Raw genomic sequence first — 23,047 nt, forward strand, 5'->3', positions numbered from 1 at the left:
GAGGATAAATCTTTTTTAATCAATTTTAGAATAAGGATGTAATGAAACAGAATATGGAAAACCTCCAGGGTCTGAATACTTTCCGAATGCACTGTATGTAATGTGACTATAGTTTTTGTTAGCTGGCCAAATACAATCAAATAGCACTTTCAATTTGGCCATAAACAGTCATATATTGCCTGTTTGCACTGAGTGAAAGCAATTCAACCCTGCACAAATCCAACACATTGCGTGTGCCTCAGTTGAAGCTGCTCGCCATAAACAACTCTCAAGTGATATATGAGCATAAACTGTATGATTCATATGGCCATGAACCAACATGTGTGTAGCCAGCAATAATGCCAGGGGCTATTTCAGAGGAGGCAAACCAGCTCTCTAATCTAAACTCCATTAGCTGGTGCAGTCTATCAATAATGATGTCTGAATCATGACCTCGATAACACCTTGTCATGGGACTACTCCCAGCTCGTTACACCGAATGACTGTTGGTGCATGTCAAAAGGCGTCATGGCTAATATTCACACCAGGTGTCTTCGCTATGGACTCGTGTCACATGGTGTCCTGGGGTGTGAAAAAAAATAAAAAATCCACTGAATGGTTGCCAGGGTTACCGTTTGTTCGCGGGTAGGCTCTGAGGGTTATTTATCATCGTTCCATACATCATCACTGTCTCTCTTTTGTCTCTTTTTTCCCCCCTCTCTTTCTCCCTTTCTGGATGTTTTCACTTCTCTGTTCAAGAATATTCTCCAGTGATTTTATTCAAACCTGTTTTGCTATCCTCCACCACACACACACACACACACACACACACACCGTCTATCTGTCAGTGTGGTCAGGGACTTCCAAGCTCATTTATATGTGAAAGATGCATAGTTCTGTAATTGCAGTGTTAGGGTGGCGGGAGGGCAGCGTTTGTGGGGATGTGTGTGCATCTGTGAGTGTGTGCATCTGTGAGTGTGTGCATCTGTGAGGTGTGTGCATCTGTGAGTGTGTGCATGTCAACCGGTCAAAGTTCCCCAGAATGTGCAGTCATGTCAAATGAAGTCATGCATCTCCTCGTCAAATAGAACACTGGTTGGTTGGCTCACTCATTAAATTAGACACGCTATGAACAAGCCTGCAGCACATATGGAATAATGAAAATGTTCATATAGATCTGTTTCGGGTGGCATTCGCCTGGTATTTACCAAGATACTGACGTTTACGTTCTGATATTAAATTATTTACCTACATTTTAAGTCAACACCGGGTAAATATGACTGAAATACAGCAAACGTGTACTATCTTCATTTGATGACAGAGAATTGTCCTGCACAACGGGGAATTACAATTTTTGTGTATTCAAGGTTTTAAAAAGGCTTCGAATGTGTGTAATTTCCACTTTCAAATGTGGAGCGAGAGAGAGACACTTTCCCAAACACAAAGTGGTTATGCTCTGGTGCCCAAACAATAGACATGTCCTGGAGCTGTTGTCAGAGGACAGACGAGAGTCCCCCAGCCACATCATAATTCACACAGGCACAAATGACCTGAGGGCCCAGCAGGAAACGGTGGCCACAGCACTCAAGGGAGTGATTTTAAAAAGCTTCTCCCACTTTCCCCAGCCTGCTATCATGAAAAGACTTCCACCCTGCCACCATACAGTGGGTGAATGCAAGCATTTCACGAGACTGGGCCTCAAAACCTAATGTCTACCACTCCACCCTGAACTTGAACAGCATTTACAACCAGGTCCACTTCTACAAGGCAGCAATCCCAACTTTTGCCAGAACCCTGAAGGACGTCACCCTCAACCGTAGCCCCAGCACCTCACGCAGGAGCTACAGAGCAACGGACGCCCCGTCCAGACCAGCGAGACACCCTCTCAGACCTGCAAGACTCCCTCCTTAAGGACCTACACCCAGACCACAGCATCACCAGCCACACCCCAACCAGCTAAGACCACCCCAAACAAACCCTGGCCACACCCCCATATCAGACCTATGCCCCTTCTGCCCTTGCGGCAAGGACCTCAACATGACAGCAGGACATGTGCCCAGGCCGTGAGCAGAGCAACAGGCCCAACCCCCACTATTACCCCCGGCCAAGCCGCATCCTGCGACCTAAGACGTATGTGTATCTCTGCTCTGCTTACACCTAGTGTGATGGTCCAGGCCTTTAACCACAAAAAAACAACAGACACGATGGAACACAAGGCTTTTACTATCTCATATACAAGGTCATCTGCCTTTGAGCATGAACCCAGACTTCATCAAAGAAATGGGAAGTACAGACATTGTCATCCTACAAGAAACACGGTATAAAGGAGACGGACCCATTGGTTGACGTCTTGGTTACAGAGAGCTGGTAGTCCCATCCACCAAACTACCGGGTGTGAAACAGGGAAGAGACCCAGGGGGTATGCTAATTTGGTATAGAGCAGACCTAACCCACTCTATTGAATTAGTCAAAACAGTAACATTTTACATCTGGCTAGAAATTAATAAGGAAAAATATCCTCACGTGTGCTACCTATACCCCCCCAGTAGAATCCCCATACTTTAACGATGACAGCTTCTCTATCCTAGAGGGGGAGATCAACAATTTCCAGGCCCAGGGACATGTACTTGTCTGTGGCGACCTAAATGCCAGAACTGGACAAGAACCTGACACCCTCAGCACACAGTGGGACAAACACCAACCTGAAATTGACAGCTTTCCCCATATTCCCCCCTAGACGCAACTACAAGAACATAACCAACAAAAAAACGAGCCATAACTCCTGCAGCTCTGTCGAACGCTGGGTATGTACATAGTCAATGGTAGGCTTTGACGGGACTCCTATGGTAGGTACACACATAGGTCATCTCTTGGCAGTAGTACTGTAGAGTACTTTATCACTGACCTCAACCCAGAGTCTCTTAGGGGTGTCAGTGGACTGACTGTGAACACTATCAGATCACAGCAGAATCTCACTCTACTTGAACAAAGCTTTGCTCAGTCATGAGGCATCAAAGCCAAAGGTGCGGAATAATATTAAGACATGTTATAGACGGAAGGAAATTAGTGTGGAACTCTACCAACAAACAATTAGGCAACAACACATTCAATCCATTCTAGACAATTTCCTGGACAAAATGTTTCACTAATAGTGACGGTCTAAACTTGGCAGTAGAAAACCTAAACAGTATATTTGACCTCTCTGCTTCCCTATCAAATCAAAACATTTCAAGCAGACTTAATTAACAACAATGACAAATGGGTTTGATGATGAATGCAAAAAACCTAAGAAAGCAATTGAGAAAACTATCCAACCAAAAACGGAGACCCAGAAAACCTGAGCCTACGGCTTCACTATGGTGAAGAAATAAGGAACATCACGTCAGAAATCAGCTCAATGTAATTGAAGAATCCATAGAATATAACCACTTCTGGGAAAATTGGAAACAAACAACAACACAAACTGAGATGTATGGATGAACCACTCCTCCTTTCCTTTTGGCTCTATAACAAAGAACAAACAGCAAAAACATATGCCTGATCAAAAATAAATCATAGAATCAACAATTAAAGACTACCAGAACCCACTGGATTCTCCAATTACATTGAATGAACTACAGGACAAAATAAAAACCCTCCAACCCAAAATGGCCTGTGGGATTGATGGTATACTAAATTAAATGATAAAATATACAGACCACAAATTCCAATTTGTTATACTTTAACATCATCCTCAGCTCGTGCATATTCCCCAATATCTGGAACCAAGGACCGATCACCCCAATCCACAAAAGTGGAGACAAATTTGACCCCAATAACTACCGTGGAATATGCGTCAACAGCAACCTTTTGGAAAATCCTCTGTCTTATCATTAAGAGCAGACTCCTCCATTTCCTCAGTGAAAACAATGTACTGGAGCTCTGTTCACAAACAGAGCCCCAGGACAGCAACACAATTAGACCCAACCAAATCATGAGGAAGCAAAAATATTATTTCTTGACACATTGGAAAGAATTAACAAAAAAAACGCAAACTAGAATGCTATTTGGCCCTAAAGAAAGAGTACACAGTGGCAGAATACCTGACCACTGTGACTGACCCAAAATTAAGGAAATCGTTGACTATGTACAGACTCAGTGGGCATACATAGCCTTGCTATTGAGAAAGGCCGCCAAAGGCAGACCTGGCTCTCAAGAGAAGACAGGCTATGTGCACACTGCCCACAAAATGAGGTGGAAACTGAGCTGCACTTCCTAACCTCCTGTCAAATGTATGACCATATTAGAGACCCATATTTCCCTTAGATTACACACACCCACAAAGAAACTCTCATAATGGGTGAAATACCACAGTGTGCCATCACAGCAGCCAGTGAAGAACAAACACCATTGTAAATGAAACCTATATTTGTTTATTTATTTTTTCCCTTTTGTACTTTGAACTATTTGCACATCATTACAACACTGTATATAAAACGTAATATGACATTTGACATGTCTTTTATTCTTTTGTAAGTGTAATGTTTACTGTACATTTATTGTTGATTTTATATATTCCACGTGAGTGAGTGAGACCACGTGTATCTATCCTCACCTTGGCGTACTACTAGTGCGGGCTCTCACAACAGCAGGTGAATTACCATGAGCAACAGAGCACTCAAGGATTACCCTCATGTAGGATTACCACACCTTTTGTGTGTGTAATTGTGTGTTTAAGCGTGGGTAAATGTGTGCGTGTGTGTAGAGAGAGAGTGAGGCTGACGTACAGCTATAAGCTGCTTTCCCCCATTTTAGCGTTTTCTTCCGTTTTGTATGCATTGTGCTTCGAAAAGCCTTTCAAAATGTCATATAGAGTTCCAACTGCCCTCTAAAACACATCTCCACCATAGTTGTGCTGCTTTGCCTTTTGGCACCGCCGTATTCTGTGTGTCAGGACAACGCAGGAAGTTGGGTTGTCAATGTCATTTGATAAAGGCTACGGTACACACTGCAACGCATTGGAGTGAATCATGTCGCGAGAACTTTCCTCCTCCTTCTCATCTTCCATTGTCCTCCCAAGAGTTGCGAAGGACAGTGTCTGTCACATGTCCAGTTTGCTTTATTCGTGCATCTTGGTTGGAAAACGAGGTAGCGACAGTATGCCTTTTCCCTGTGTGTGTGTGTGTGTGTGTGTGTAATCATGATGATAATACCACTCGGACGCTTTTATCCAAAATAACTTCCATTTTAGTATACACTGAGTGTACAAAACATTAGGAACACCTGCTCTTTTCATGACATCGACCGACCAGGTGAATCCAGGTGTAAACTATGATCCCTTATTGATGTCACTTGTTAAATCCACTTCAATCAATGTAGATGAAAGGGAGGAGACGGGTTAAAGAAGGATTTTTAAGTCTTAAGACAATTGGATTGTGTATGTTTGCCATTCAGTGGGTGAATGGGCAAGACAAAAGATTCAAGTGCCTTTGAACGGGGTATGGTAGTAGGTGCCAGGTGCACCAGTTTGAATGTGTCAACAACTGCAGCGCTGCTGGGTTTTTCCACACGCAACAGTTTCCCGTGTGTATCAAGAATGGTCCACCACCCAAAGGACATCCAGCCAACTTGACACAACTGTGAGAAGCATTGGCGTCAACTTGTAGAGTCCATGCCCCGACGAATTGAGACTGTTTTCTGAGGGCCGCAGGGGGGTGCAACTCAATGTTAGGAAGGTGTTCCTAATGGTTTGTAAACTCGGGTGTATGTGGCCTGAGCAGGAATCGAACCCAAAACCCTGCCATTGCTAGCGCCACATGCTTACCAACTGAGCCACACGGCACTTCCACTCCCTGTCCCTGTGTCTTCCCATGCAGGCCCAGACCTACGGTGTCTATCTGTCCTGAGCTGCAGGCCCAGGTGTTACACTGCTACAAAGAGAACCAGCAGCAGACTCTCCACTGCTCCACCGTGGCCAAGGAGTACATGGATTGCATCCAAGCTGCCAAGAAGGTACGCAACAGTGTGTGGGTCGGGGATGTGTGTGTGTGTGTGAGAGAGAGAGGTCGACCGATTTAATCGGAATGGCCGATTTTAATTAGGGCCGTGTTCATAACAATCGGAAATCGGTATTTCTGGGCGACGATTTCCGATTTTATTTAAAAATGTTTTTTTTATACCTTTTAATTAACTAGGCAAGTCAGTTAAGAACACATTCTTATTTTCAATGACTGCCTAGGAACTGTGGGTTAACTGCCTTGTTCAGGGGCAGAACGACAGATTTTCACCTTGTCAGCTCAGGGGTTCCAATCTTGCAACCGTACAGTTAACTAGTCCAACGCTCTAACCATTGCACTCCACGAGTAGCCTGCCTGTTACGCAAATGCAGTAGAAGCCAAGGTAAATTTGCTAGCTAGCATTACACTTATAAAAAACAAATCATAATCACTAGTTATAACTACTGATGCAGTTTAGCAGGCAATGTTAGCCAGGTGAACTTGTGTCATTTGTCTTGTGTTCATTGCACACAGTCAGGGTATATGCAACCGTTTGGGCTGCCTGGCTCATTGCGAACTAATTTGCCAGAAATTTACGTAATTATGACATTGAAGGTTGTGCAATGTAACAAGAATATTTAGACTTAGGGATGCCACCCGTTAGATAAAATACCGAACGGTTCCGTATTTCATTGAAATAATAAATGTTTGGTTTTCGAAATTATAGTTTCGGGATTCTATCATATTAATGATCAAAGGCTTATATTTCTGTGTGTTATTATGATATAATTAAGTCTGATTTGATAGAGCTGTCTGACTGAGCAGCAGCAGGCCCGTAATCATTCATTCAAACAGCACTTTTGTGCGTTTTGCCAGCAGCTCATCGCAAGCACAGCGCTGTTTATGACTTCAAGCCTATCAGCCTAATGGCTGGTGTAACCAATGTGAAATGGCTAGCTAGTTAGCTGTGTGTGCGCTAATACTGTTTTAAACGTCACTCGCTTTTAGATTTGGAGTAGTTATTCTACTTGCGCTGCAAGGGCCGTGGCTTTTGTGGAGCGATGGGTAACGATGCTTTGAGTGTGGCTGTTGTCAATGTGTTCCTGGTTCGAGCCCAGGTAGGGGCGAGGAGGGGGACAGAAGCTATACTGTTACGCTGGCAATACTAAAGTGCCTATAAGAACATCCAATAGTCAAAGGTATATGAAATACAAATGTTATAGAGAGAAATAGTCCTATAAATACTATATTTAACTTCAACCTAAAACCTCTTACCTTGGAATATTGAAGTCTCATGTTAAAAGGAACCACCAACTTTCATATGTTCTCATGTTCTGAGCAAGGAACTTAAACGTTAGCTTTTTTACATGGCACATATTACTTTCTTCTCCAACACTTTGTTTTTGCATTATTTAAACCAAATTGAACATGTTTCATTTTTTATTTGAGGCTAAATTGATTTGATTGATGTTTTATGTTAAGTTAAAATAAGTGTTAATTCAGTATTGTTGTAATTGTCATTATTATCCTCCAATAATCGGTATTGGTATCGGAGTTGAAAAATCATAATCGGTCGACCTCTAGCGTGTGTGTGGCGGGGTGTGCTCTTCAGCTGTGCGTATGCATGCACTGGAGGTGTGTGTGTGTGTGTGTGTGTATTAACTAGTTTCTATCCATGTTTCCCTCAAACCATTCTAGAATCATGTTTTCATAGTGTGTGCCTTTCCCTAAAAATCCAAGAAGTGTTTCTTTACTTGCATTTTCCAATGTTGAGTTTTACTATTGAATACTGGAGTGTTGTGAAGGCTTAGGAGATGCATCGTCAATACAGAGCATGTCAGTATAATGAACTATGTGGTACAGACATTATCAAAACTACATTTTACCAAATCGATTAACTTCACAGACGAATAAGCCACTTTATCGTTGACTGTAAATGCATTTGCATCATTTGAGCAATTTTTTTTATGTGCTGGTTCGAAATCTCCAACTGTGCGCTGTGTTTTGGAACAATTTGATCGTGAAATGACACTTATTAGCATGGTAAAATCCATTTTGGCACTCTGTGCTTTTGAAATGCATTCTTTTCTCAGCCAATTCTATTCAGAAAGCATTTCAACAACATCGCGTTCCTCCTCAAAGTGCTCATATCTCCACTTCTTTCCATCAAACCAAATAATGAATCAACCAATTTGCACATTGTTATTGGGACTGAAAAGCACTGATTTACTTCCAGGAAAAGATAAAAGAAACCAAACAACAATGGCTGCATTTGACGGTTTAAACTGACAATAAAGCAAAGGAAAGCACACAAAAAAAAGGCAATCAGTCATTTTTAGCTTGTATCAAAAGACCCATTCTGGATATTGAGATGAGAGTAGTTGTATTTTTGAAAAGGCTGTGTGTGTTTTTGTGTTATTGAGTGTTTTTGAAGGAGTAGAAGCATGTTTAATACAAGCTGCTAGTTTAATTCCCGATTTCAGTATGGCATAACATTGAACCAGAGAGAAAAAGTGAAAGAGTGAGGGAAATTAAGACCAGGAGTGAGGCCTCAACCCTAATCAAAGATGAAATCTCTGTCTCTGACTCTGTCTCACCTCATGGAATGAGGGAATGAGGGAGCGGGAGGAGTATTGGCACTGAAAGCTTGGCTGCTGCAGTCCTATCTGGCTGTTAGCCAATAGGAATTGGCTTGGTGCCCACACGACCCTTGCGGGTTGAAAAAGTAGCGATTCTCATCCCCGACCACTCACTCACTGACTCACCATATCGTAATGGGAGACGGATGAGGTTTTCACCATGGACAGTGGAGTAAGCCCAGATGTTATGTTATGGGGATGTATGACTTGGTTAGGGAGAAGATAATAGTGATTTCTATGTTGATATATTCTAAACTGAACTGCACAGCAGAATACTGTTACTGTAGTGACGTGTTGAAGGACATGGCAAGTTGGAAGCCAAATTACGTGTTATCAAAGTGTGTGGCTTTTATACAAAGTTTGAATAGTTCAGAGCAATGTACTGTAGCATTGCATATCATCTCTCTCTCGCTCTCCCTCCTCTTTCTCCATTTCCTCTCTTTCTCACCTTCCCAATTTGTCCTCCAGCTCTGATCCACCAATTTTTGGACCTCCTTGCCTCTGTCACTTTTCATCAATCTCTTCTCCTCCACTTCCCTCCCTCTATCCCTCCCTCTTGATAAAGAAAAACCTTTTCCGCTGTCCATCCCACCACACTTTGTCACATTAGTGAGTACATTAGCTTCGATTCGCTGCACCACCCACCAAGACATTCCCATTAGGCCTTGGCTAGGCTAGGTTCACAAGTCTGTCTCCTGTTCTCAGTCATTTGAATGGTTCAGCAGCGTATGTTAGCTAAAGCTAACGTGTTAGCTGAGCTAAGGTGCTGGCTCTCAGGCCGCTGGGGGTAACCAAGCTGCCATTCAGCTTTTGACCCAGTTGTCCCCATTTTCAACATGGTGTCATGCTTGAGTTGGGCCATTTTCATTGCCGGTGGTACAGTAGCTCGTTCTCATCCATTTTTGGGAGAGGATAGTAAGTGATTGAGTGGAGGAAAGCATGATTATTGCGGGCAGTCGAAGGCCCCCCTGACACACACTATTAATTTTGAAACTTTGTTTTTTGTCTAGTCTTAGTCATTTGGACTTAAATGTCATTTTTTGTCATTTTAATTATGATTTAGTCAAGTTATTGTCAAAAACAGTCAGCATTTTAGTCAAATCACATTTGTATCGCCTCATTATACAACAGGTTGGTCTAATCTTGAATACTGATTGGTTAAAACCACATTCCAGCCACAAGTTACCACCGGCTAAATCTGACGTTAAAATGCTAGTTTTCATCCAACTGCACAATCCAATGTCTCGTCAGCCCAGCCAAGCAATTTATAAACTTGATCTCCACTATAAAAAGCATCTCGACATGATCTCACATTTTATTATAGACTAACATTTAGTTTTCAACAGTGGAGATATGTATAAACCTTGCAGTCGGTCTCTCTGCATTTGCAGCATTGTTTCAATATTCAATTTCGATCTCCAGCTGTCCCATGGTAATGCACGTGACGAGACAAACAGGCAGGCAGCATTTCTCAGCCAGTCTAAATCATGAATCAGCTGGCATCATTTTATGGATATATACAAAAATGTAAATTGTAAAAATGTAAAACGAAACAAAGTGCATTGTGTTACTGTGTTGTTGGCTAGCTCCTCTGAACAACAGTGTCCTGACGACTGAGCACATTTTCTATTCCAGGCGGAATCGCGCCTCATTAGCTCATTGTTACCCAAATAAATGTCTCTACAAAACAGCTTAAGCAAATGCTGCAACTTTTTTAAATTTATTTTTTATTTTACCCCCTTTTTCTCCCCAATTTCGTGGGATCCAATTATTAGTAGTTACTATCTTGTCTCATCGCGACAACTCTTGTACGGGCTCGGGAGAGACGAAGGTCGAAAGCCATGCGACCTCCGAAACACAACCCAACCAAGCCGCACTGCTTAACACAGCGCGCATCCAACCCGGAAGCCAGCCGCACCAATGTGTCGGAGGAAACACGGTGCACCTGGAGACCTGGTTAGCGTGCACTGCGCCCGGCCCCTCACAGGCGTCACTAGTGCGCGATGAGACAAGGATATCCCTACCGGCCAAGCCCTCCCTAACCCGGACGACGCTAGGCTAATGGTGCGTCGCCCCATGGACCTCCCGGTCGTGGCTGGCTGCGACAGAGCCTGGGGTCAAACCCAGCGTATCTGGTGGCACAGCGAGCACTGCGATGCAGTGCCTTAGACCACTGCGCCACCCGGGAGGCCCAAATGCTGCTACTTTGCTGTTATTCTGTCTGACGTGACTGTTCGTTGTTGTTGGCTAGCTAGTAAGCAAGGGATAAGAACGTTGCCAGCCAGTATAGCAATGGAACATTTAGAACGAACGACAAGGTCATGTCCATAGATACAGAACAAAAAGACTGAATGACTGGGTCGCGTCTCTAGCAACCGAACCGAACGAACGACCTGCCGGCTTGGGTAGCAACCCTAGATTTGTCGCGACTATATCTTGTGGAAGGATGTAATAGTATGAATAAATTAATCCAAATAACATTTTTAATTAAAAATAATTTGTATTTAATGTGTTGGTAATGCCCTCAAAGCCGGTGTTTGGATGATATATTGGACTTTGTCTCGGGCCGAACAACACCCGTGCCAATATATCCTCCAAACACTGGCTTCTCGGGCATTATCACTTAATTAACCTATAGCAGACACAATCATTGACTTCTGTGTCCACAGACATACATTTTTCTGCATAATATCATAAATATGACAAACATATGTAATAATAATATATTAATCTATAACAATTATCTGTCCACGTAAATTCCTAATTCATCCAACATAGATATATTGCACAGAGATCATTTTGTCTCATTTCGTTTCAGTCCAAATGAAATTAAAAAAATTTTTTGTTTAGTTGTAGTTTTTTTCTGGGTCTATTAAGTCAGTTAGTCTTGTCAATTTCCACTGAAAAATAGGTCATATTTATAATGTTTATATTTTAGTAACTAATTTTTTTGACGAAATTAACACTGCTGGCACATTCCGGGCTGCCTGACATGGTTAGTGTTTGGATGGGGGATCAAGTGGAGAACTGCTGTATTTATGGTTACAGCGTCTAAGGCACTGCATCTCAGTGCAAGAGGTGTCACTATAGTACCTGGTTCATATCCAGGCTGTATCACATCAGGCCGTGATTGGGAGTCCCATATGGCGGCACACAATTGTCCCAGTGTCGTCAGGGTTTGGCCAGAGTAGGCCGTCATTGTAAATAAGAATTTGTTCTTAACTGACTTGCCCAGTTTAATTGTCATGTATTTGTAGTCCTCTACAGAATATATATATATATATATATATACTGAACTGACTATGCACAGACTGTCAATCAAATGATGACAGCACATACAACAAAGTTGTCAGCTAAGATAGTGAAAATCTTCCATTCCACCTTTCTTCGGCAGTTACCAGGCCAACAAGTGCACAATTGTCCAACTTGTTTGAGGTAATGTGTTTCTCGGGGTTCAGTCCGCTGGCATTATTTGCAATGGCGTTCGTATTTTTTGTCAACGGTATTCCACCTCCGGGTGGATGGTGACAAAAGCTAAATACTCAGTAAAGCCACAGGTCTGTTGATAGTTTAAGCATACAAACCCCTCCTAGAAGGCTATCCCTATAAACACGGATGCTTAATAGTTTGCTGGTGTAGGTGGGTACAGGTCAATGTTCTCTTCAATTACATTTTCCATTCATCAGTTTTTGTGTTGGGGACACTGTGGTGCAAATGGTGCTCTGTTACCGAACAGAACTTGTATTGATGTCCTAACTCTCTTCAGCCACTTAACGTACCTGCAGCAATTATTAGGTTGGAAAGACTTGGGATGTTAAATGTATTGTCCCAGCCAAATACTTAATCTGAGCCCTCTCATTTAAACCATGCCATCGAATCATCCCATAACTGGAAATGGGTTCCAAAAACGTCTCACCTGTCCAACTCAATATGTGGTGAGCATTCTCTCACAAAATGGCTGCCAAGCTGCGTCACCCAGTTGGTGTCTACAAAGCTGGGCAGCCATTTTGGAGGTGACTCATCCCCACGGAGTGATACAGATCGTGAGTTACAAAAACCATTGCCTTCGGTGCAATTTCATAATATAACATTAGTTGCAGACAAAACAGTAGGCGTATAATTTTGTATATATATATTTTTGGCTGAAGTGCTAGAAAAAGTAAAAACATTGCACTCTTTTCAGCTAAATGCATCCAACTGAAGAGAAACGGCAACGTTGGACACAATCGTCTGCTTTTGTGGTGGGCAACAATGTGTCGCTCAACACTCAAGCTCTCTCAGCATTGAAAACTTTGCCAGATAACTTTGGAGCTCTTTTGATAATTATTCTTTGGAGTGTTGAAGATATTTTAAAGTGGCCTCTTTCTTCACTACTCAGGCATGTTGAAAAGGAGGCTTACTACAAAATAAATGCCTCTTTTTCATCTCTTTGTCCGATTGATGTTTCCTCCATTCTGTGGATGTCTTTGAGTTCGTTCTGAAGGTTTGGACTGTGTGTCTGTCTGCTTCTGCTTGCCTGTCCGATGTCTGTAACTATCTCAAATTGTGTATTTATGCCTTTCTCTTTGCTTGTCATTATCTCCATCTCTCTGTTCATCCCATTTCCTGTCACTGTGCTCTTTTATGTCATTGACAGACCTGTGATGATGAGGGCCTTGTCCCCCTTTTCCTCCTCCGTCCCCTCCCCTCTCTGTTCCATCCACAAAAGACAGAGAGGCCAATCCCGTGACGACCCTTCATGTGCCCAGCATTTCAAGTGTTTCCCGTCTTACCTCCTGTCACCTTCCCGTCGGTCGGTTATTGTCATGCATATGAGACCTTCTCATGGTGTGGGTCATAGGGAAATGTCAGTGGACCAAGGCGGTGGCTTATCGTTTCTTCCTCACATCAACCCTAGAGCGGCCATTTTTTTTTTTTTTTGCTCGTTGCTTTTCTGAAAGCTGGGGAGACGGCGTCTTTTCTATGTTGTTCTTATTTCATGTGTCAGTGGGAGAGGTGCAGTCTTCTCTGTATTGGTTTTTACCTTCCCCAAGGATGGGTGTGGCAGGTGTGTGTGCATGTGCGTGCGTTTGTGTATACTTGTGCGCTTGCCTCAACCTCGGCAAAGTAAAACTCCTATTCAAGAACGTCCTTTTTAAAATCATCACTTTATCAAGAGGCATGTAGAACTCCTCCATAGTCAACGGCTAGCATAAACGGCACTTATGAAGCATGCTAATGCTAACGGCGAGGCCTTTGAAACCCCATCAGCTGCAGGTGGCAACGTCTGTCTATTTCACACACTTAACCCTTCATCTCTCTCCTGAATACAGCGTTTAAACACCGTTTACCGAATGTGAGTGTATCTGTAGTATGGAGCTGGATAAGTGGGTTTCCCAGTGCCACTCAGTATCTACTGTCATTAGGTGGGTACGTGGGTTTCACAGTGCCACTCAGTATCTACTGTCATTAGGTGAGTAAGTGGGTTTCACAGTGCCACTCAGTATCTATTGTCATTAGGTGGGTAAGTGGGTTTCCCACTCAGTATCGACTGTCATTAGGTGGGTCAGTGGGTTTCACAGTGCCACTCAGTATCTATTGTCATTAGGTGGGTAAGTGGGTTTCCCAGTGCCACTCAGTATCTACTGTCATAAGGTGGGTTTCACAGTGCCACTCAGTATCTACTGTCATTAGGTGGGTTTCACAGTGCCACTCAGTATCTACTGTCATTAGGTGGGTTTCACAGTGCCACTCAGTATCTACTGTCATTAGGTGGGTTTCACAGTGCCACTCAGTATCTACTGTCATAAGGTGGGTTTCACAGTGCCACTCAGTATCTACTGTCATTAGGTGGGTTTCACAGTGCCACTCAGTATCTTCTGTCATTAGGTGGGTAAGTGGGTTTCCCAGTGCCACTCAGTATCTACTGTCATTAGGTGGGTACGTGGGTTTCACAGTGCCACTCAGTATCTACTGTCATTAGGTGAGTAAGTGGGTTTCACAGTGCCACTCAGTATCTACTGTCATTAGGTGGGTAAGTGGGTTTCACAGTTCCACTCAGTATCTACTGTCATAAGGTGGGTAAGTGGGTTTCCCAGTGCCACTCAGTATCTATTGTCATTAGGTGGGTAAGTGGGTTTCCCAGTGCCACTCAGTATCTACTGTCATTAGGTGGGTCAGTGGGTTTCACAGTGCCACTCAGTATCTATTGTCATTAGGTGGGTAAGTGGGTTTCCCAGTGCCACTCAGTATCTACTGTCATTAGGTGGGTCAGTGGGTTTCACAGTGCCACTCAGTATCTATTGTCATTAGGTGGGTAAGTGGGTTTCCCAGTGCCACTCAGTATCTACTGTCATAAGGTGGGTTTCACAGTGCCACTCAGTATCTACTGTCATTAGGTGGGTTTCACAGTGCCACTCAGTATCTACTGTCATTAGGTGGGTTTCACAGTGCCACTCAGTATCTACTGTCATTAGGTGGGTTTCACAGTGCCACTATCTACTGTCATTAGGTGGGTTTCTACTGAATCTACTGTCAATAGGTGGGTTTCAGTGCCACTCAGTATCTACTGTCATTAGGTGGGTACGTGGGTTTCCCAGTGCCACTCAGTATCTACTGTCATAACGTGGGTTTCAAGTATCTACTGTGGGTTTCACAGTGCCACTCAGTATCTACTGTCATTAGGTGGGTTTCACAGTGCCACTCAGTATCTACTGTCATTAGGTGGGTTTCACAGTGCCACTCAGTATCTACTGTCATTAGGTGGGTTTCACAGTGCCACTCAGTATCTACTGTCATTAGGTGGGTACGTGGGTTTCCCAGTGCCACTCAGTATCTACTGTCATTAGGTGGGTAAGTGGATTTCACAGTGCCACTCAGTATCTACTGTCATTAGGTGGGTAAGTGGGTTTTACAGTGCCACTCAGTATCTACTGTCATTAGTGGGTTTCATGCCACTCAGTATCTACTGTCATTAGGTGGGTAAGTGGGTTTCCCAGTGCCACTCAGTATCTACTGTCATAAGGTGGGTTTCACAGTGCCACTCAGTATCTACTGTCATTAGGTGGGTTTCCAGTGCCACTCAGTATCTATTGTCATTAGGTGGGTTTCACAGTGCAGTATCTTCTGTCATTAGGTGGGTAAGTGGGTTTCAGTGCCACTCAGTATCTTCTGTCATTAGGTGGGTAAGTGGGTTTCCCAGTGCCACTCAGTATCTTGTCATTAGGTGGGTAAGTGGATTTCCCTTGCCACTCAGTATCTACTGTCATTAGGTGGGTAAGTGGGTTTCCCAGTGCCACTCAGTATCTACTGTCATTAGGTGGGTAAGTGGGTTTCCCAGTGCCACTCAGTATCTACTGTCATTAGGTGGGTAAGTGGGTTTCACAGTGCCACTCAGTATCTACTGTCATTAGGTGAAGTGGGTTTCAAGTGCCACTCAGTATCTACTGTCATTAGGTGGGTAAGTGGGTTTCACAGTGCCACTCAGTATCTATGTCATTAGTGGGTAAGTGGGTTTCATTCCACTCAGTATCTACTGTCATAAGGTGGGTAAGTGGGTTTCCCAGTGCCACTCAGTATCTATTGTCATTAGGTGGGTAAGTGGGTTTCCCAGTGCCACTCAGTATCTACTGTCATTAGGTGGGTCAGTGGGTTTCACAGTGCCACTCAGTATCTATTGTCATTAGGTGGGTAAGTGGGTTTCTGCCACTCAGTATCTACTGTCATAAGGTGGGTAAGTGGGTTTCCCAGTGCCACTCAGTATCTACTGTCATAAGGTGGGTTTCACAGTGCCACTCAGTATCTACTGTCATTAGGTGGGTTTCACAGTGCCACTCAGTATCTACTGTCATTAGGTGGGTTTCACAGTGCCACTCAGTATCTACTGTCATTAGGTGGGTTTCACATTGCCACTCAGTATCTACTGTCAATAGGTTTTCCCAGTGCCACTCAGTATCTACTGTCATTAGGTGGGTACGTGGGTTTCACAGTGCCACTCAGTATCTACTGTCATTAGGTGGTTAAGTGGGTTTTACAGTGCCACTCAGTATCTACTGTCATTAGGTGGGTTTCCCAGTGCCACTCAGTATCTACTGTCATTAGGTGGGTACTTGGGTTTCCCAGTGCCACTCAGTATCTACTGTCATTAGGTGGGTTTCACAGTGCCACTCAGTATCTACTTTCATTAGGTGGGTAAGTGGGTTTCCCAGTGCCACTCAGTATCTTCTGTCATTAGGTGGGTTTCCACTCAGTATCTATTGTCATTAGGTGGGTAAGTGGGTTTCCCAGTGCCACTCAGTATCTTCTGTCATTAGGTGGGTAAGTGGATTTCCCTTGCCACTCAGTATCTACTGTCATTAGGTGGGTAAGTGGGTTTCCCAGTGCCACTCAGTATCTATTGTCATTAGGTGGGTAAGTGGGTTTCCCAGTGCCACTCAGTATCTATTGTCATTAGGTGGGTAAGTGGGTTTCCCAGTGCCACTCAGTATCTATTGTCATTAGGTGGGTAAGTGGGTTTCCCAGTGCCACTCAGTATCTATTGTCATTAGGTGGGTAAGTGGGTTTCCCAGTGCCACTCAGTATCTATTGTCATTAGGTGGGTTTGTGGGTTTCCCAGTGCCACTCAGTATCTACTGTCATTAGGTGGGTACTTGGGTTTCCCAGTGCCACTCAGTATCTACTGTCATTAGGTGGGTAAGTGGGCCACTCAGTATCTACTGTCATTAGTGGGTACGTGGGTTACCCAGTGCCACTCAGTATCTATTGTCATTAGGTGGGTTCGTGGGTTTCACAGTGCCACTCAGTATCTACTGTCATTAGGTGGGTACTTGGGTTTCCCAGTGCCACCAGTATCTACTGTCATTAGGTGGGCAAGTGGGATGTTGGAACTAGCAGTGCCACTCAGTATCTACTGTCATTAGGTGGGTAAGTGGTATCTATTGTCTAGGTGGGTAAGTGGGACGTTTATGGGGATATGAACACCAGTGCCACACGCATCAGTATCTATCCAGGTGAATAGCTGGTCTGATTGAATAAAGCCAGACTTTAGCCGTGACCCAATAATATTTGTACACACCTCACCAGTGGCTTCCAACTCACCCATTAAGACACCACTGCCCTCGGCTGATAAAATAAATAGACTGATTAAAGTAAGTGACAGGGGGAGGAGCGAGAGCTGTTTCTTAGTAGATGTTGAATGGATTTCACAGTGCCACTCAGTATCTACTGTCATTAGGTGGGTCAGTGGGTTTCCCAGTGCCACTCAGTATCTATTGTCATTAGGTGGGTTCGTGGGTTTCACAGTGCCACTCAGTATCTACTGTCATTAGGTGGGTACTTGGGTTTCCCAGTGCCACTCAGTATCTACTGTCATTAGGTGGGTAAGTGGATTTCACAGTGCAACTCAGTATCTACTGTCATTACGTGGGTCAGTGGGTTTCCCAGTGCCACTCAGTATCTATTGTCATTAGGTGGGTTCGTGGGTTTCACAGTGCCACTCAGTATCTACTGTCATTAGGTGGGTAAGTGGGTTTCCCAGTGCCACTCAGTATCTACTGTCATTAGGTGGGTAAGTGGGTTTCCCAGTGCCACTCAGTATCTACTGTCATTAGGTGGGTGAGTGGGTTTCCCAGTGCCACTCAGTATCTATTGTCATTAGGTGGGTGAGTGGGTTTCCCAGTGCCACTCAGTATCTACTGTCATTAGGTGGGTGAGTTTCCCAGTGCCACTCAGTATCTACTGTCATTAGGTGGGTACGTGGGTTTCCCAGTGCACTCATTATCTTCTGTCATTAGGTGGGTAAGTGGATTTCCCTTGCCACTCAGTATCTACTGTCATTAGGTGGGTAAGTGGGTTTTACAGTGGCACTCAGTGTCTACTGTCATTAGGTGGGTTTCACAGTGCCACTCAGTATCTACTTTCATTAGGTGGGTCAGTGGGTTTCCCAGTGCCACTCAGTATCTACTGTCATTAGGTGGGTCAGTGGGTTTCCCAGTGCCACTCAGTATCTACTGTCATTAGGTGGGTAAGTGGGTTTCCCAGTGCCACTCAGTATCTACTGTCATTAGGTGGGTGAGTGGGTTTCCCAGTGCCACTCAGTATCGACTGTCATTAGGTGGGTAAGTGGGTTTTACAGTGCCACTCAGTATCTATTGTCATTAGGTGGGTAAGTGGATTTCCCAGTGCCACTCAGTATCTATTGTCATTAGGTGGGTAAGTGGGTTTCCCAGTGCCACTCAGTATCTACTGTCATTAGGTGGGTAAGTGGATTTCCCAGTGCCACTCAGTATCTATTGTCATTAGGTGGGTAAGTGGGTTTCCCAGTGCCACTCAGTATCTACTGTCATTAGGTGGGCAAGTGGGATGTTGGAACTAGCATGTAGAATAATTGGCATTTTTCAGGGGTGGGGATGGTGTAGACGTCACAGTTATGGGGATATGAACACTCGTGCAGGTGTGTGCTCGCACACGCATCTCTGTGTGTTTGTGTTGAGACCCACCATTTTTGCCTCATCCAGGTAACCTGAATAGCTGGTATGATTGAATAAGGCCAGACTTTAGCCGTGACCCAATAATATTTGTACACACCTCACCAGTGGCTTCCAACTCACCCATTAAGACACCACTGATAAAATAAATAGAATGATTAAAGTAAGTGACAGGGGGAGGAGCGAGAGCTGGATTTCTTAGTAGATGTTGAATAAAAAGAGTGGCGAGTTGACTTTAGGATTATGTGGATTTCCGGGATAGCTTCATGTAGGTGTTCCCTAATGAGGTTATTCATGGGCGAGTGTACAGTACCAGTCAAAGGTTTGGACACACCTACTCATTCAATGTTTTTTATGTATTTTTTACTATTTTCTACATTGTAGAATAACTGTGAAGGCATCAAAACTATGAAATATCGTGTAGTAATCAATTCTTCAAAGTAGCCACCCTTTTCCTTAATGACAGCTTTGCACATTCTTGGCATTCTCTCAACCAGCTTCAACTGATATGCTTTTCCAACAGTCTTGAAGGAGTTCCCACATATTATGAGAACTTTTTGGCTGCTTTTCTATCACTGCGGTCCAACTCATCCCAAACCATCTCAATTGGGTTGAGGTCAGGTCATCTGATGCAACACTCCCATCACCGACCGTGTCACCAGCAAAGCACTATCACACCTCGTCCTCCATGCTTCACTTTGGGAACCAGACATGTCGGAGATACTCCATTCACCTACTCTGCGTTTCACAAAGACATGGCTGTTGGAACCAAAAATCTCAAATTTGGGCTCATCAGACCAAAGGACAGATTTTCACTGGTCTAATGTCCATTGCTCGTGTTGCTTGGCTCAAGCAAGTCTCTTCTTCTTATTGTTATTCTTTAGTAGTGGTTTCTTTGCAGCAATTCGACCATGAAGGCCTGATACACGCAGTTTCCTTTGAGCAGTTGATGTTGAGATGTGTCTCTTACTTGAACTCAGAAATTGCAGTCCAAATAAATGCTCCAGAGGCTAGTAACTCCAATGAACTTATCCTCTGCAGCAGAGGTAACTCTGGGTCTTCCTGTGGCTGTCCTCATGAGGTTCAATTTCATCAAAGCTCTTGATGTTTTTTGCGACTGCACTTGAGGAAACGTTCAAAGTTCTTGACATTTTCCGGATTGACTGACCTTCATGTCTGAAAGTAATGATGGACTGTAAATTCCTCTTTTCTTATTTGAGTTGTTCTTGCCATATTATGGACTTGGTCTTTTACCAAAAGGGTTTCACAACGCAACTGATCGGCTCAAAAGCAATAAAGAAATTACACAAATTAACTTTTAACAAGGCACACCTGTTAATTGAAAAGTGTTGCAGGTGACTACCTCATGAAGCTGGTTGAGAGAATGCCAAGAGTGTGCAAAGCTACCATCAAGGCAAAGGGTGGCTACTTTGAAGAATCTCAAATATAATATATTTTGATTAACATATTTTTGGGGGTTTCTACATGATTCCATATCTGTTATTTCATAGTTTTTATGTCTTCACTATTTTCTACAATGTATAATAACTTGTACTGCAGGTATAGATTTTGTTGTTCTTTTTTGATAAAAAATATTCTGAAACTACATATTATACTCATTACTGTATACTCTTGTTTACTATCATTACATGTACTTGAATGGGTATGTATACAACTAGTTTTCTTCAAGGCCACAGCAGAGCTTGATTTTCTTCTCCAGCCCTCTATACCATTTGGTCTTTTGTTCGTTGTTGGTTTTGTTTGTTTGTTCGTTTGTTTCTGTGTTTGTTCATTCATTCAGTCATTTGTTCATTCTCTCCCCTTTCTCTATTCCCCTCCCATGTATTCAGCCTTAACTCCATTGTTTCTCCATCTCATTCACAGTGGGTGGAGCAGTAACTTTACCAGTGGTATTAAACCAAGGATCACCATTCCATGAAAGACTGCAGTACGGCTCATCTGTGGCCTAGTGGCTAGTGCTAACACAAGGCCTCAAATGTGTGTGTGTGTGTTCTTGCGTGGCATGAGTGCATCCATGCATGTGCATGTGTGTATGAACACTACAGGATACAAATGGCCAACAGATTGCAGACAGTGCCCCCTTTTATCAATTCCCCTTTATATGTAAGTGCAATAAGTGGACTCGGTTTTGTGTTACTGTTTGTCTCTCATGGGTTTCAGATGGTATTTATACAGCACAATGACAGAGAGGAGGAAAAAGAGAGGAGGAAAAGAGCGAGCCTGTCTGCCTGTGTTTGTCTGCCGCCACTCATATGATAAATTCATCCCCGTTCAGGACAAGGAGCACAGTAGAACACTCAAGCCAATACACACACGCACTCTATCAGTCACACCACGACAGTATGCAATCCATACTGAGACCTATGAACAGCCATCTCCTTAATGTACGATTCTCAGTTGGGTAATTGCATGTCATGTGATCAGGCCATTCATTTAGATGGGTGGTGGTGATCTGTGTGACTGTAGGATGGTGATGATGCAAGCGCACGCACACGCATGCACGCAGACACAGACACAGACTCACACACACAAACGCTAAAAGGTTCTACACGGTTAGGACTGTGGTGGTCACAATTTCGTCAGCTGGTGATTGTCAAGCAAATTAACTGTCGGTCTCACGGTAATTGACCGTAAATGAACATAAACACATTTAGCATCTTCAGGATTCTACACACAGCCAACAAACCACTGATGCAAATCTTCAGAACATCTACATTTTAGAAAGTCTAATAAATCCATGTAATATAGCCTAAACCTTCACAATAAAGTCATTATTTATTTGAGACGAGTCTAAAGAAAAAGTAGTCTATTTCAGAAGAACAGAATAGCATACTCTGAGTTGTACTTATGTGAAGTCCTGATCTGGCTATACCATATGGATGTGTTCTACACTAGCTCATTTAGCAGAAAAGATTTGCTTAGAATTCCGTGGTATAATTTTATATTAAGAATACAATTGAACAAAGCTGAATGAAATAGAAAGGATATTTGCTTCAAACGATTTGAGAGTGCCCACATGGGTCTATTCTGTGTTGAGTGTTTAACAAAGAAATAGGTACTCCTATATGCTTGATTTAGAGTTACTAATATAACTTTAGTTGTTCTACAAACGTTGGGCTGTATGTTTTGATTTTCAATACATTGTCAGGCTGCATGATGCGACTAATTATGATTCGAAAAAAGTAGCTTGAAAGGCATGAGCTCTGCTTAGTTTTTTTGGCGCAGGCTGTACACACTTCATCAGTCTCTCATTCACAATTTGAGAAGCACTTGATAATGCCTCGAGTTTTCTAGCAGCATACCCTTTGTGTGGCCGTAATGCCCCCTAAAAAATACCCATGCGTTTTGCAGCCCTTCTCACTGAGTGCTACCTGCTCCGAAGCATCTCATCTCACTCATCACGTGATCGTGATGGAGAGCTGTGTGAGTGAGATGAAGTGCTTTGGAGCAGGCAGCACTCGCAGGCCACAAGTGAAGACAGACACATCGGGGACGCAACTGCGTGCGTCCTTATTCAATTCTGACGTGCATATTGAAGATATTGGAAAAACTGTCCACTGTACTTTTTGTCAGCCAATAAGATGAGTAGGCTTTACGAACAGCAAAAGCACTAGCCTATGTCAATCTACTATCCCCATTTACAAAAGTTGACCTATTCTGTGCGAGAAATAAATATTCCAAACATAGTCTGGGATAGTTGTGGGATGCGATAGATCACAAATTAATACAACAACAAAAAAAAACATTTTTACACAGAGGCTGATGCAACAGACCGTTTAGCTTAAAATGTTTTTAAAACTATTAGGCTATTTATTAACATTATAAGCGCAGCAATGAGCACAAATGTTCCATTTGGAGAAAACACCATTATCAAAAGTGACCAAAAATGCGATTATGCATGTGAAGGTGTATTTTTATGGTGAAAATGATCTTTCCCAAACTTGAAACTCACGTGCTGCGTATATATGCC

The 23,047-nt window shown here is 43.3% G+C and overlaps 1 protein-coding gene across 2 annotated transcripts in view; it reads left to right on the forward strand.

Annotated features, from left to right (window-relative positions):
* The window catches only part of chchd6b (coiled-coil-helix-coiled-coil-helix domain containing 6b), a 61,277-nt gene that overhangs the window by 31,408 nt on the left and 6,822 nt on the right, over positions 1–23,047 (forward strand). For both annotated transcript variants that reach the window (XM_064965613.1, XM_064965614.1), the window contains one exon: positions 5,835–5,970. In XM_064965613.1, the coding sequence (XP_064821685.1) occupies positions 5,835–5,970 (136 nt within the window). The remainder of the gene's footprint in view (positions 1–5,834; positions 5,971–23,047) is intronic.

The sequence above is a fragment of the Oncorhynchus masou genome, chromosome 5, assembly GCF_036934945.1.
Source record: "Oncorhynchus masou masou isolate Uvic2021 chromosome 5, UVic_Omas_1.1, whole genome shotgun sequence".
Taxonomy (NCBI): Eukaryota; Metazoa; Chordata; class Actinopteri; order Salmoniformes; family Salmonidae; genus Oncorhynchus; species Oncorhynchus masou.